This window comes from Magallana gigas, chromosome 6 (assembly GCF_963853765.1).
Source record: "Magallana gigas chromosome 6, xbMagGiga1.1, whole genome shotgun sequence".
NCBI lineage: Eukaryota > Metazoa > Mollusca > Bivalvia > Ostreida > Ostreidae > Magallana > Magallana gigas.
The window spans coordinates 1,722,097-1,739,481 of NC_088858.1; the positions used below are offsets into that span (position 1 = coordinate 1,722,097).

Consider the following 17,385-nt stretch of genomic DNA (forward strand, 5'->3'; position numbering starts at 1 on the left):
AATAGAGGGCGCTATCAATATGAAAACACGCTGCTGAGGAAAATATGGCGCTAAAAAATAAAGACCATTTATGTTTTGAAATTGTTGGCTCTGAGAAAAATGCAACTGAGGGTAAAATACACGCATGCATATATTTGTTACATTTTTGTTAATGATTAACATTGCATTTTACAGTTGTTTTAGGGAGAAAGTTAATAATAATATTTATATTGACAAATATATCATTCAGTTTTAATCTTTCAAAATCGTAATAATATTGATCATTTAATAAATTAGATTTCATGAAAAAATTATTTTTGCAAAATCGCACGTATTCCAAGTTTGTACATCCTCGTATCCTAACCTTTAAAAGAAATGTATGTCAAAGGTCAAGGTTAATATTTATTGATCTGTTCACAAGTTCATGGATTTTTGTTTTCAGATGACATCAACCAGGAATACACAAAAGTAGCATTGCAGCACCAGCCAGAGATTCAGAACTACAGTGAAGGGAATAGCAATGGCCTTTCTGTGGAAGAAGTGGAACACCAGCACAAAGAAAACTTCCAGAGGAAATTACTGGAGGAAGAAAGACTTCAGCGGATAGAGGCTAATGAACGGCTAAAAAATAAAAGACAGCAGCGGAAAAACTTGAAGGAAAAGGTCTGTTACCGACCATGTGATTCAAACACTACAGGCATATTAATGAAACAAAAGCTTAGAGCTGCTATGACTGATGTAATAGAATATTCAGCAAATTAAATTACCTCTCCTTAAACATTTTTAGGTTACCTGAGTCTCTCTGAGGTTATCTATTGCAATTGGTTTTTGCATGACCTTTGTTGTCCATCATCCATTGTCCTTCAACAATTTTACATTTTTAAAACTTCTTTTTGAAAACTTCAAGGCCAATTAATTGTTACCATTTGGTTTGAAGCATTGAATGTTAATTATGAAATTTATGACCATACCACCCCTGGGGCTTCAGTGACAGGGCCAAATAAGCAAAAAGGGCCAAATTTTCAACTCATGTGGAGAAAAAACTATAAATGCATGGTTATATGATGTCCATGAATTATTTAATCCCTATACCAAAATTTTGAAATTCATGGCCCATGGGTCAGTGGTTCAGACCGTAGGTTGGGCCGATATTGCTATAATAGTGAAAATGTATTTATTTTTACAAAATCATCCTTTATTCCAATATATAATTGAGAAAAATTAAATGCATGGTTGTTGTTCATGAAGCCCTCTACCTTAAAATTTTGTGAAATTCATGACCCCTGGGAGAGGGGTTTATAGGCTGTAGGTTTTGGCCAATAAAGCCATATAGTGAAAATGTATTAAATCTTACAAAATCTTCTTTACTCCCATACAGACTGGTATTTGTGGGGGCCAAATATGTACCAAAAAAAAAAACACTTTAAAAAATCTTCTCTTATACAACACATAAGGAAAAAACTGAATGGCTTTGCATGATAATGATGTCCATGAAGCCCTTTACCAAATTGTGAAATTCATGGCCCCTGGGTCAAGGGTTCAGACCCTAGGGTATGGCCAATATGGGCACATAGTGAAAATGTACTGTGGTTTCATCAATATTCGTTGAATACCAATTTTCATGGATTTCGTTGTTAAGTTGATTCTCGAAATTAAATGTTCATTGAAGTTCAATATCAACTAACATTTTGTATCGGTAGGATTATTGGCCACGATATTACGTATCCTTGAAACTGTGGTTTTCAGAAAATCCACGAAAATTGATACCTAAGAAAATTAATGAAACCACAGTATTTATTTAATGATATTTTTACTGTACTATCACAGTTGTGGAAGATGAAGTCATGCATTGTTATAATATGTTCATTATATCCTGATGTTACATTGTGAAATTCACTACGCAGGCCATTATGGGGGAGGGGCAGGTGATAATTTTTAAATAAAGCTTAAAATGCAAACAGAAGACTCTGACATTTAAGGGTCATGGTACTTAGGTGACCGTCAAGGCCTGAGGACCTCTTGTTTGAAATTTATTTCACTATTCATTCTACTCTCAATTGAAATCATCATATTACCTGGTAAGCTGACTTATTATCAGGTAGCTGAATAAAGACACAAAATAAAATTTGGTAACTTTAATTACCGGTAAGTAATCTGCAGAGAGATATTATAAATGCAGTCTTAAGTAATCTGCCAAATATCTTTATGATTTAATTTCATACATATTGCATCTAATCAAAATTTGTAATGTAGGCCAATTATGCTTGCATCTAAACTATATTTTGAAGTTCAATCATTCCGTTTTGTGTTTTATAGAAAAAACAGATTCGACTCGAAGCAGAAAAGATATTACAAGAGAAAAAGTTTTCTAAGCCACCACCAGAAAAGGAAAAATCCGAACTAGAAAAGCATGAGGAAAAATTGAATTATTTGTTTGGGGAGAAAGAGATCAATAATAATATGGTAGGGATTTTTACTGAGATTTTGAATTTTATTCAGGTTGTGTGTATTTATAGATATCAATTATTATTTTTAGCTCACCGAGACGAAGTCAGGGGGAGCTTATGCTATACCCTCGGCGTCGGCGTCGGCGTCCGGACCTGGTTAAAGTTTTTGTTGCAGGTCCTGTATATAAGCTATTACTTGTCCTATCTTCACCAAACTTGCATGGATGATGCATCTGGACCTACTTATGGACTTGAAAGACTTGGATGCTGAATCTGAGTCCTAAATTTCAGATGCTGGAGGAGGTTAAGGTTGTTGGACCAGGTTAAAGTTTTTGTTGCAGGTGCCCTTTGATAGCAATATCTAAGTTACTGCAGGTCCGTACTTCACCAAACTTGCATGGATGGTGTGTTTTATGATACTGATGCACCAGACAGGCTCGAGTGCTGAATCTGAGCTTTAGGTTTCGGATGCTGGAGGAGGTTAAGGTTTTTGGACCAGGTTAAAGTATTTGTTGCAGGTGCCCTTTGATAGCAATATCTAAGTTACTGCTGGTCCGTACTTCACCAAACTTGCATTGATGGTGTGTCTTATGATACTGATGCACCAGGCAGGCTTGGGTGCTGAATCTGAGCCATAGGTTACAGATGCTGAAGGAGGTTAAGGTTTTTAGAGCTGGTTAAAGTTTTTGTTGCAGGTGTCCTCTGATGATTATATCTTAGTTACTACTTGTCCTAACTTCACCAGACTTCCATGGATGGTGCGTCATATGATACTGATGCACCTGACAGGCTTGAATGCTGAGTCTGAGCCATAGGTTTCAGATGCTGGATATGGTTAAGTTTTTTGGAACAGGTCACATGTTTAATAGATAATAATACTATTTCAAACTTGCATAGTTGATATGTAATATGAATGAATCACAGAGGAAGCTTCGAATGCAGAGCCTGATCTCCATTATCAAGGATGCTAAAAAATATATCTTAGTTATTACTGGTCCTAACTTTACTAAACTTGCATGGATGGTGCGTCTTATGATACTGATGCACCTGACAGGCATGAATGCTGAATTTGACCTATACGTTTCAGATGCTGGAGGGAGGTTAAGGTTTTAAGAGCTGGTGTTTTTGGAGCAGGTGCTCTCTTATGATTATATCTTAGTTATTACTGGTCCTAACTTCACAAAACTTGCATGGATGATGCATCTTATGATACTGATGCACCTGGCAGGCTTGAATGCTGAATCTGAGGCGTAGGTTTCGGATGCTGGATGAGATTTGTTTTTTTGGAACAAGTCACATATTTTATAGATAATAGCTTGCTTAGTTGATTTAACTATATTATAAATGAAACGCAGAGGTAGCTTCAGATGCAGATCTCCATTATCAAGGATGCTAAAAAAAATCTCCTATCTCAAACCTGCTTGATAGATGTGTTCGTTGTTAAATGATATAATATGATTCCTATGATATGGTATTGAATGATATGATACACTATTGTTTTATATGATACAATATTATATCATATTGTAAAAAGTTATATGATACGATATGATATTATATCAAATTTTGTGTACATTATGATATGATATTGTATCATGATATTGTTATGTATAGAATTATTTATTATGATACAATATTGTATAATATGATATTGTATAATATACTATTTTATCACATGCTATTTTATATGATATTGCAACATAAAATATTGCATCATATGATATAATATTATATAATATATATTGTATCATATGATACGATATTGTATAATATAATATTTGTTTATAAAATTTATTATTATATCATATGAAAATATATTATATGATATTGTATAATGTGATATTGTATCATTTAATACAATATAGTATAATATTATATTGTATGATATGATATAGTGCTATATCACATGATATTGTATCAATTGATATAATACAATGTTGTATCTAATTTTATTGTATCATATGATACAATATCCTATCATGTATCAAATATACATTATCATACAATACAATATCATACTATAATATTATACAATATAATATCATATGTTACAATATTGTGATGTATTATGTGATTTGATATTGTATCATATATTATTATAATGTATCATATAATATCAATATCATAATGTATTATGATATTGTATTATGTGATCAAATACAATAATGTATAACAAGATACAATGTCATATCATATGTTACAATATCATATTTCATCATTATTTATTACAGTATTTGATTGTTATATATGATATATATTGTAGGTATCATAGGATGCAATATCATATTTTATATTATTGTATTGATAAACATTGTATCATATAATTCCCTATGAAATGAACATATGATTATTATACAATTTTTTGACATATGATATTGTTAAACGATATTGTGTCAAAACAGTATCCATGTATATCCAAGATCGTTATTAACTATAATTTTCAAATAATATGATAAAGGTGGTCTCATAAAGGTGATTCCTCATAAAGGTGATGCCTCGTCTCGGTGAGCTTTGTAATCTGTGATTACTTATGTTTTGTTTTAAATTTTGATAAAAAAAAGAAAGAAATCTGTTTTAGATGCAAAACACAGCAAATATAACAACAGATTCAGTGACTAAATCATTGCTGTTGGGGAAACATTTTAGTGAAATAGCCAAAACTAGTGTCATAGAGAATACAAATCAGAACTCAAATGCATACAAGCCAGTAGCAGTTTCAAACCAAAGGGAGACAACAACTGTCATAAAGCAAAGGGAGACTACTGCTGTTGTTAAACAAAGGGAGACAACAACTGTTATAAAGCAAAGGGAGGTAACTGCTGAACAGAAGGAGAGTCTAATTACCCTGTCTGTCCCCTCCAGTCAGCAGACACCTCAGACAGACAGACTTGGGGAAACAAAACATCCAGCGGACAGTCAGGTTAAGTCCAGTCTATTACAACGCCATCTACAGGAGTACAGTGACTTGATGAAGGTCCAGCCGAAGAGACACACGGAGCAGCAGATCCGAGCAGAACGAATCCGACAGAAGGAGGAGCAGCAGACCTTACACCAGCAGGAGCTGGATTCTCTCAGGAGCAAGCAGACTCAGGAGGTCAGGAACTCAACACACTAATGTATACAACCAATAGTTAACTTGTATTCACTGATAATCAAGTCTATTTAATTTAATCTGCAGATAAAATTTGCATTTTCTTTTAAAGAGGGAAAGATGTGAGATCTATGTTCAGCACCAGCTGAAGATTTAATTTCTTTGAAAAACGGTTACTGTATTGAAAACCAATCTGCAAATTCAAAGCTGTATGAAGTAACCCATCTCCTTAGACACGTTGAGGTTAAGGCCAACAAAATTATTTTGTGTCTCTGACACAACCACATGGGTCAAATGCTTTCACATTGGTTCATTTTATTGCCATATTGAATTTAATTGCCATTATTGAGAAAGATAAAAAAATGAATTTTTGAAGCTGAATGGTCCGATTTTTTAGCTCTAATGGTATCAAATAATTTTCCATACAAACCAATTATCTTAGAAGTTACAGACTTTCGCCTATTTACACCAGCAGAATCGGTCTCCTTACGAATTTAGAAATATTCAAAGTAAATAAAATAATTTCTTTTTGGGTATACAGAAAAAGAAACCAAACTGCATCATGTAAATGTTTAGAAAAGAAACTGATTGGTTTCGTCCCCTGAATGATTAGGTTTATTCAACCTTTTTTGTTATGCTTCTATTGTAAACAAAACAAACTTAAGAAATATTAGTGAACAAAATGTAAAAGGTTCATTTTTGATTTGCCAAATTATTATAACCTCTATATATAGCGATGTCTAAGTCGTAATATAATCACAGCCGCCTCAACATCTGGGCAAATTTTGATATTAGGTGAAATAACACGTTACCTATTTATGTCGTTTGTTTTGTTAAAAAATTTTGTTCATCATTTTTTTCATTAAAATATGGCTTAATTGACTCCGGAAACCACTGCAATATCTATCATCATGTACACGTACTCAGCATAACCATCGTTTAAAAGTGTTCATAAAATTTGATAGAAAATCGGACCAAGCAGCTTTAAATTATAGAAATTGAGTTATTCCCCTTTGCAAAAATAGTTTTTCTTTACTCTGTGTTGTAGTTTGTACCTGTGCCAACCAGTCCCTCTGACCCTGATCATGCCCTGGCTGGGGAGGACGAGTGTGTCCAGGAGGAGTTTGAGAGGATGAGGAAAGAGCATCTCCGAAAACAACAGGAACTGGAGAGGAAGAGGAATGAGGAGGAGGCTCAGGAACTCAAGACATACAGGAAGTAAGTAGACTCACAACACACCAAACACACAGAAAGTAAGCAAAACATACAGGAAATAGTTAGACTTAAAATGTACAGAAAATAAGCAAACTTAAATCATACATGAAGTAATAAAAACATACAGGAAGTAGGCTGACTCATAACCTACCCAACATACAGAAAGTAAACAAACATACAGGAAGTAAGCTAACTCACAACATACCCAACATACAGAAAGTAAACAAACATACAGGAAGTAAGCTAACTCACAACATACCCAACATACAGAAAGTAAGCAAAACATACAGGAAGTAAGTAGACTCACAGCATACCCAACATACAGAAAGTAAACAAACATACAGGAAGTAACCTGACTCACAACATACCCAACATACAGAAAGTAAACAAACATACAGGAAGTAAGCAGACTAACAACATACCCAACATACAGGAAGTAAGCTGACTCATAACCTACCCAACATATAGAAATAAGCAAAACATACAGAAAGTAAGCTGACTCACAACAAACCCAACATACAGAAGTAAGCAAACATACAGGAAGTAAGCTAACTCACAACATACCCAACATACAGAAATAAGCAAAACATACAGGAAGTAAGCTGACTCACAACATACCCAACATACAGAAAGTAAGCAAAACATACAGGAAGTAAGTAAACTCACAACACACAGAAGTAAACAAACATACAGGAAATAAACAGACTCACAACATACCCAACATACAGAAGTAAGCAAACATACAGGAAGTAAGCAGACTAACAACATACCCAACATATAGAAAGTAAGCAAAACATACAGGAAGTAACCTGACTCACAACATACCCAACATATAGAAAGTAAGCAAAACATACAGGAAGTAACCTGACTCACAACATACCCAACATACAGAAAGTAAACAAACATACAGGAAGTAAGCTGACTCACAATGTACCCAACGTACAGAAGTAATCAAACATACAGGAAGTAAGCTAACTCACAACATACCCAACATACAGAAATAAGCAAAACATACAGAAAGTAAGCTGACTCACAACAAACCCAACATACAGAAGTAAGCAAAACATACAGGAAGTAAGCAGACTCACAACATACCCAACATACAGAAAGTAAGCAAACATACAGGAAGTAAGCTGACTCACAACATACCCAACATACAGAAAGTAAGCAAAACATACAGGAAGTAAGCTGACTCACAACATACCCAACATACAGAAGTAAACAAACATACAGGAAGTAACCTGACTCACAACAAACCCAACATACAGAAATAAGCAAAACATACAGAAAGTAAGTAGACTCACAACATACCCAACATACAGGAAGTATGCAAAACATACAGAAAGTAAGTAAACTCACAACAAACCCAACATACAGAAGTAAACAAACATACAGGAAGTAAGCTGACTCACAACAAACCCAACATACAGAAATAAGCAAAACATACAGAAAGTAAGTAGACTCACAACATACCCAACATACAGGAAGTAACCTGACTCACAACATACCCAACATACAGAAAGTAAACAAACATACAGGAAGTAAGCTGACTCACAACATACCCAACATACAGAAATAAACAAACATACAGGAAGTAAGTAAACTCACAACATACCCAACATACAGAAGTAAGCAAACATACAGGAAATAAGCAGACTCATAACATACCAAACATACAGAAGTAAACAAACATACAGGAAATAAACAGACTCACAACATACCCAACATACAGAAAGTATGCAAAACATACAGGAAGTAAGTAGACTCACAACATACCCAACATACAGAAGTAAGCAAACATACAGGAAATAAGCAGACTCATAACATACCAAACATACAGAAGTAAACAAACATACAGGAAATAAACAGACTCACAACATACCCAACATACAGAAAGTATGCAAAACATACAGGAAGTAAATAGACTCACAACATACCCAACATACAGAAGTAAGCAAACATACAGGAAGTAAGTAGACTCATAACATACCCAACATACAGAAAGTAAGCAAAACATACAGGAAGTAAGTAGACTCACAACATACCCAACATACAGAAGTAAACAAACATACAGGAAGTAACCTGACTCATAACATACCCAACATACAGAAAGTATGCAAACATACAGGAAGTAACCTTACTCACAACATACCCAACATACAGAAAGTATGCAAAACATACAGGAAGTAAGTAGACTCACAACATACCCAACATACAGAAGTAAGCAAACATACAGGAAATAAGCAGACTCATAACATACCAAACATACAGAAGTAAACAAACATACAGGAAATAAACAGACTCACAACATACCCAACATACAGAAAGTAAACAAACATACAGGAAGTAAGCTAACTCACAACATACCCAACATACAGAAAGTAAGCAAACATACAGAAAGTAAGTAGACTCATAACATACCCAACATACAGAAAGTAAGCAAAACATACAGGAAGTAAGTAGACTCACAACATACCCAACATACAGAAGTAAACAAACATACAGGAAGTAACCTGACTCATAACATACCCAACATACAGAAAGTATGCAAACATACAGGAAGTAACCTTACTCACAACATACCCAACATACAGAAAGTATGCAAAACAAACAGGGAGTAAGTAGACTTATAATATATTTAGTAAGCAGTCTTAAAATGTCCAGGAAGTAAGTAGACTCAAAACATACTGGAAGTAAGTAGACTCAAATGATAAGGAAAGAATCAGACATAAAAGGTAGAGAAAGTAAAGCCATACAGGAAGCTGGTTTCTTAAACCCTCTAGATTTAATAATAACTTTGAGAAAGTGTTCTTCAAACATCCACTGACTCTGAAATGTGTCATTGTATAGACATCCCATACTTAACCAAATGATATTAAATATTTATTCAATATTTCTGCAGGAAAATGTTCAAAATTTTCAAAAAGTTGTTTCAGATGAATAACAACAAATTTATTTGTTTGATTTGTAGTAAGAAACAGAAGTGGAAAGAACTTAAGGTAGAAGATGTCCCCCAAAAGTGGTTTGAGAAGGAGGACAGTGTTACCAGGGATCCACCCCCAAAGGTCAAAGGTAGGTCTTGATATTTGATGCCAAAGGTCAGAGGTTGTGGTATTTGAAGGTATGAATTATTGTAATTACTGGGATGTTTGGTTTTAGAGCCCCCTCCCCCGAGCGTTAATGTCTGGCAGCAGCGCCACCTGAGACAACAACAGCTGAGCTCGCTGGCGCCTCGGACCCCCCAGGAGGAGGAAGAAATCCTCAACCAGGTGCTTCTACTGAGTCAGAAAACCGCCGCCCAAGAGGAGGAGCAGAGAAAGTAAGGACCAGAAGCCGTCAATCTCTTTGATTTGGGTCGGATAAACAGACCCTTCTTAATTTGGCAAACCCCCTAAAATTCCCGTTTAACTCATCTACAAATTCCAATATCACAAATTTTATTTTTATGCCCCCCTTCGAAGAAGGGAGGGCATATTGCTTTGCTGCTGTCTGTCGGTCGGTCTGTCTGTTGGTCGGTCCACCAACAGTTTCTGTTCATTTTCTTCGCAGAGGATGAACATATTAAAATGAAATTTGGTATACAGGTTTATCATGATAATATCTAGGTCAAGTTCGATATTGGGTAGGATCAAGTAATTTTCAACAGAGTTATGACCCTTGGACGTAGAAAAATTCTAGTTTTTTGCAGTTTCCGCTCATTTTCTTTGCAGAGGATGAACATATTGAAATTTATTGAACTTTTGACATAGTTATGGCCCTTGGACGTAGAAAAATTCCAGTTCTTTGAAGTTTACGTTCATTTTCTTTGTGGATGTTTCCAAGGGAGGGGGGCATAAGTGTTTCACAAACATCTCTTGTTAAGTAAAATTTGAGCTGTAAAATTTCAATTGATAGAAGTTAACCAAAGTTTTTGCTATGATATATAAATACATTTTAATAATATAAGTGTCTTAGATTTTCCCAATTTGACAAAAAAAGTTGATAATTTACCTGGTCTCTGTACCAAAAAATGCTGTGACAACCCTGCTATAAGGCTCCATAAATATTAAGAAAGTAGGTCATCTCACAGGTAAATCATGCATAAATGTTGTAAAGAAAGTAGGTCACCTAAGGGGTAAATTGTGCACAAATGAAAAGAAAGTAAGTCGTATTACGGTAAATCATGCACTAATGTAAATAAAGAAGGCCATATTACAAAAATCATGCACAAATGTTGAAAAAATAGTCCATCTTACCGGTAAATCATGCATGAATGTAGTAAAGAAAATAGGCCAACTTACAGGTAAATCATGGGAGAAAGCAAGACTGCTATAAACATACAGAAAGTAGGTCAACTTACAAATAAATCATGTAAGAGACTAAGGCTATATCAGTACGTAAGGTAATGGCAGATGATGCATGTTCAAATTTACAAATCATATACATTATGTATTTCAAGTCCAAATTTTACTAATATTCAATTTTTTAACAAGGCAGTGGCTAACTCTGATAATTCCACATTGATATTTCAGGTACCGAGAAATCATGTCAGCCAAGAATTTTATTCCAGAAAAGATTCAGAAAGAAGAAAAACCTTCGGCTTTGTTCAATAGACCTGTTGACACTGCTGAACAAAGAAACACCGCTAAAACTGTCACCGCTTCACAGACGACAAAGAAAATCTCTCCAGAACCGCCACAGACCAGACAGGACACCAGACCTACTGCCACCACACAGCAGGAGTTCCCTTCCCCTGCATCAAAGCCTGTAAAGAAAACGTAAGACTGGCACTAGTTAAATAGTGTCTTCTATAACTGCTCTTATAACTAATGGATTGACATCTCTGAGCTTACAAAAAAAAAAATTGTGTTCCAAAGTTTATACCACTAGAATTCATTGTGTAAAAACTTTATTTAGTCTAAAAATGTATGTGAAGACACTGGCCTCTGACAATGCATCGGGTCATCCAACAAGTATATTCTAGGTATTTTCTAGGTAGATTTGCGTTATTTTCTTGACTGATTTACTTTAATGTGATTTTCAATATCACCTCCAGCTATCTCAATTCAGGATTTTAACACCCTCCTAAATCCAATTTTTAAATATCATTGATGAAAATTAAATCTGCCACCGATTAAATGTAAATGTTATTTATTAATTTTTAGGACCACAGAACAAGTAGAAAATATCTGGGAGATTTTGCCAAACAGAGCCAAAAAGGAAACATTTCCATCTAAAAACTGGTTCTCATCCAGTAAGAAAGAGGAGCCAGCACCAAAACTGGTCCTTACCACGAATTATGCCAACACCATTCCACCCCCAAGACTTAACATCCCACAGCAGACGGTGAAAAAGGAATCCTGGGATAATGACGGAGACTTCCTGTACGTGTCCAACAAGCTTCCCACCACTGCGCGAGAATGTCTGAGGTGGCAAAACAACGCAAAAATCGTTATGTCTGCTAGTAGAGAGTCCCAACCTAACACAAATAACTCAGCCCACGATTCCGCCAGACAACAGGGATTGAAGTTATCTGTTGATAAACGTATTACCTGTACTGTGGATGAAAATCATAATGACATTACAAGAAGTACAGCTAGTCTCATGGATAGCAAGTTAAAGGATTCAAAGCTAGTGTCTGATAGTAGTGGTGAAAAACAGGGCAAGACCAGAGATTATGGTGAAAATACCAGTGAAGCAGTAAAATCTGGAAGATACCTACAGTCCAGTTATAGTGACCTAAACAGAAGTGAGACTATAGAGTGTGGTGAAAATCAAAGTGAAGCAGTGGAGTCAGGAAGATATCCCCAGACAGACCAAGGGGATCCAAATCGCAGGAACCCTTGGACTAATGTAGTTATTGAACACCAGACTGTTGATCCAAGACCAAACGCTGAAACCGTCTGGTCGGACAACAAACAGAAGACGGAAAAACCTCATTACAGCGCCCAGATTCCACCTTCTTCACATACCAGTAGAAGTAACCAAGCTTTTTGTCAAATTCCTGCAGGACAGAACTTGGATGAGAACAAGACATTTACACCTACTGCTTCTCAATCTATGCTCATGTTTAAACCAGGGGATTTCAATGCTCAGAGTACTGGCATAGGAAAACAAATGACGACAAACGAAAGAGAAGTGGGAGTTCAGAATTCTTGGCCACAGTCAACATGTGTTGAAATTTCTCAACCTTTTAGCCAAAATCCACATGATTTTTGGAACATCTCTGTTAAAAATTCAGACAACACCCCTGCACAAAATGGAAAGGCTCAGCCATCATCAGTGGACAGAGTATGTGATGAATCTGAGGAGAAAGCCAGCCATGAGGAGAAAGCCCGCCGCCTGATAGCTAGCCTTCAGCAGAAGACCTACCAAACCCCTTCTGGGGGCAGCAGGGTCAGCCATGACTACTGGGATCTGACCAATGACATCTCGATTAAAGCCCAGACTGAGCACAGTCCAGAGATATTTGTGTCACCTGAAAACGTTAATCCAGAAAAAGAGAAGCTGGCTCACGTGGAGACAGGCAGTGGAGCTTCTACAGTGAAAACAAAAACTCCTGTTTTATCATTTGTCCAAAATTATGATGAGCAGGCAACATTAGGTCCTGAAAATGTTTTGAAGGGAGAGATTTTGAAAGAAGAGAGATCTAATACTGCATGCAACTTACCTACAAGCTCTTCTGACTTACTTCATTCAAATGACAGCCTTGAAACCACTCAGAGGGCTGCTGTGCTTCAAAATGATGAAAAGACTGAAACAGTCCCCCAAAAGAAAGTCTCAAACATGCTAAACAAGCTGGCAAAGTTGGGATTAAATCCAAATCCCATCAAAAAGGAGAAGAATGGTGAAAACCCATCTCTGTCAAAGCCTTTCACACCAGCGAACCAGAAATCTCATAGACCAGGTTACAGACGGAGGCCAATGAAGACAGTGGCCAAGTCTCCCACCAACCCCACAGACACCCTCCCAACAGAAAACTGGGAAACAGTCGCCAAGACTAGGAATGATGGGATATCTGGTTCAGAGGACCGCAAGAGCGCATTAAACCAAGACCAGGTTATTCCTTCAGTGATGAATGCCATGTTCAGTTCATCTTCTAAAGAAAATTCAGAGACGTCAGAAGGAAATTGGAAAAAATCTCAGCCATCTTCAATCAGTAGTGATGTTGGATCCCGGAGAAATCAGAACTCCAGTCTATCACATCAAACTGTTGTAGACCAAACAAGGCAACAACCCATGGTAGAGGACTGGGAGAGTGAGCTCATTACTCTGCCCCCAGACAGCAACACCCTTCCTGCTCCTACCTGTCCAGCAACCACTGAGGCTAAAAACTTCTTCAAGGAGATCATGAAGAGTGTCAAAAAAGATGCAATGAAACCCCGATTACCAGTGTTAAAACATTTGACCACACAGGAGGAATCTCCACCTGATGGTTCCCCTAAAACTGACCAAAGTCCCACCACAACAGCCCAAACTTCACCATCAAGCATTGAATGGATTGAAAGAAACGAACAGTTCAAAGAAAGTATTGCACAGAAAATCTCAACAAAAACAAAACCAGACCCTGTGTTTCAGGGTCAGCATCATTCAGTGGATCACTTGACCAATCAAGGCAGACCACAAACAACTTATCACCCATCAACTTCTGTCAAGCCCTCCTCTGACATATCTCCTCGGGATTCTGTCAACGAGGACACCGCTCCTCCTCTGAATTCTATTTATGAGGACACAGCTCCTCAAATGTCCACGGGTTTTGTTCACCCTGCTGCTCAAGTTGACCCAATGCAAGTCTTCTCAGCTGCCAACTCTAAAGATACCCGAGTCCCAGAGTTTGTTCATACCCCTCCCCCACCCAATTTGCCTCATCCTTCTCAGAGTCCACCTGTCTATCCACAAGTCCCAGGAGTTGGTCCTGGTTTAGTTGCAGGCAATCCTGGCAGTCTTCCAAACTTTGGTCTACCTATGCCACTGCCTCCTCACCTTTTACAAGCCTATCTCCAGTATCTGGCATCAACAAGCAATGTACTAGGCACAGGCCTGTTGCCAGGGTTACCCCTCCTGCCAGGAATTGCCCCTTTAATGCCCCTTGGATTGCCAAATCCATTACTTTCCTATAATTTGATGGGATTGCCTGGGCAACCTTTTGTAGACCCAAGTACATTAGGAGGTCAGCCACCAATGAATATGTCTGCCAATCCTCCTCAAGCTGATGTCAGTTCACCTCAATCTCATGCCAGTTCATCTCTACCTAATACCCATCCACTGCAACCTTGTGTCAATCCACCTCAACATGATGTCAAGCCACCTCGCCGTCATGCCAATCTATCTCAACATGATGCCCATCCACTTCAACATGATGCCCATCCATCTCAACATGATGCCGATCCATCTCAACATGATGCCCATTCATCTCAACATAATGCCCATCCCCTGTCACAGAGCCAGTCTCAGTGTGAAATGCAGATAAAGTCGGCTCACCATCAGATACCGAATGTAGACTATCAGTCTGACTCTCGGGCCTATGGTCCCAGCTCTCAACCTAGCAAATCTTACCCCCCTCAGAATAACTACCTCCCACAGAAAAAGGTCATTGCAGAAGAGAAACCACAACTTCCGAACTCAAGCCGAACAAAAAATACAATTTTGCAGCCATCTAAATTTGACTCACAGGTTTGGAACGATGACCATCGTGGAAGTGTATTTGAGAATTCTCAGTCATCCAGTATGGAACTCCTGGAGGCTAAACTCCCCGAGACTCTACAGAAGAGGAAGGAACAGACAAGAACTGTGCAGGCCTTGATTCAGCACATCCTAAAGGAAAACCAGGAGAGAACTACGGTGGGTAGATCCAAGAGTTTTCTTGTCCGGTTTTGAATTTAATGTGTTTTCGTGTTCTAATAAAAGATATTGATTCTAAAAGATAAAATTGATAATTATTGGATTTAATGTTTTTCAGGTTGATCTAATTCCAGAAATGGACAGGATGTAATTCAACAACTATGGGAGGTTGGACATCATTCATATTTTTATAACCATGTAGAAGTGAAGAAATACTGTCTTTTCAGTCATCTGTCTCCTTGGTCATTGGAATAAAGACCACTATTGAATGAAATCACACTGGGAAATCCCATTTTATGCCTTGAATGCAATTTTTTCCCAATATTTTACAGAATATGTAGATAATCTTGGTTGTGTATTATGATTTTGTGATGATTGTGTCTATGGGTTTTTTTTTAATGAGATTGTCCATAATTTGATTTCATACCAATACATCCACAAGACTCTTAATCGGAAGTACAGCAAATGCTTTTGTACTCAATTACATGAACATTTTCATTTGTTCACTTTTCAAATGTATAATGCTTTTGAAAATTGCATTTATGGTTATTGAATTAGCCAAAGAGATTTCTTTTCAGGCAGACCCCCTCCCCCAAATTTATTATTTCCATTGCTATGTATCAAGAGTAACAAACAAAATTGAGATATTCCCCTTTTCAAAGCCTGTCTGTTGTATTATATTTTGAGATTTTTTCCCAGAGAATCATTGGCTGTATTAGGAGGGGGAAAAATGAATTTGTTTTGTGCAATTATCCTTCATCTTGTCATAATCCGTAGATAAAAATTGTAATATCATGGTTAAAGTACAAGAAGACTTGTCTCCCATAATTTTGTTTATATGTACAAGATCAGTATTACCAATTGTGAATAAGCCTGATGTGCCAGTATTCTTTAGTGCCAATGACATGAAATCCTTGTTATTATTATGTAGTGCTGTAGGAGTATTTTAGTTGACCAGGTTTGGCTTTATAAAATGGAGGTTGCATGTTCATATATACCCGACATAATGTTCAGACAGTCTACCTACTCAATGTTCAGACAGTCACATTGGAGTCCTGTTCTGTTTATATTTACAGTAGTCCTAAACTTTTTCACTGTCATTCTGTCTTTAATTAATTCCATGCTTTCCTGTATACATGTATCTTATGCACATCTATAGAATGTGATTTCAAATGCAGTTGGATATTTTTTCTTGCCTTTTCATCTTTAATTCCAGTGATTTTGCCCTAGTCCACCAAGAGAAGTGTTTTGTTGCAGTTCCACAAGAATTTTATTTTGTTTACTTTTGTTTACAATTTTGTGGGTTTTGTAAAATACACGATTATGATTTCAAGGGTCATTGTTTTTCTTTTTTTGTTTTAATGAGATAATTAAATTTCAAATCAAATATTTTTTGTTTTTGTTTGTTCGTTGCTATCTATAGATCTATACCAATGATTTGCAGATTGTGATAAAGTGATGCACAAATGTTTTTTTGTCCCTGAAAAATGAGCATGATTGCTGGTAAGAGATGTCTTACATATATGTACTGTACTGTACTGTACTGAAATATTCGCCCCCATTTTATTTTCGCCCTTGTTGTAAGCAGACAAATTTAAGACTGGGCTTATTCCAATGTATCTAATTATTTCTTTTTAAACAGGCGAATTCAAGACAGGGCAAAATTGTTTGCAAGTGTAGAAAGGTGAAAATTACATGGGTCGAAAATAACCATGTATACATGTAGCAAAACCGGAATATAAAAAAATAAATTGGTTTAAATGGGAGAAATTTGTAGTCCTTTGAATGAAATCATCGTAAATATTTTTTAATTTGATTACCCAGTTGTTAAAC

The 17,385-nt window shown here is 36.5% G+C and overlaps 1 protein-coding gene across 1 annotated transcript; it reads left to right on the top strand.

The window, feature by feature from the left end:
• The first annotated feature begins 3 nt into the window (after positions 1-3).
• On the top strand, positions 4-16,941 carry LOC105319068 (microtubule-associated protein 1B). The gene is made up of 10 exons (XM_011416473.4): positions 4-111; positions 422-642; positions 2,296-2,442; positions 5,005-5,520; positions 6,566-6,735; positions 9,704-9,804; positions 9,892-10,051; positions 11,244-11,489; positions 11,877-15,552; positions 15,671-16,941. Exons 1-10 carry the CDS (start codon positions 45-47, stop codon positions 15,701-15,703), a joined length of 5,337 nt encoding a protein of 1,778 aa, XP_011414775.4. The 5' UTR covers positions 4-44; the 3' UTR covers positions 15,704-16,941.
• Positions 16,942-17,385: the final 444 nt, after the last annotated feature.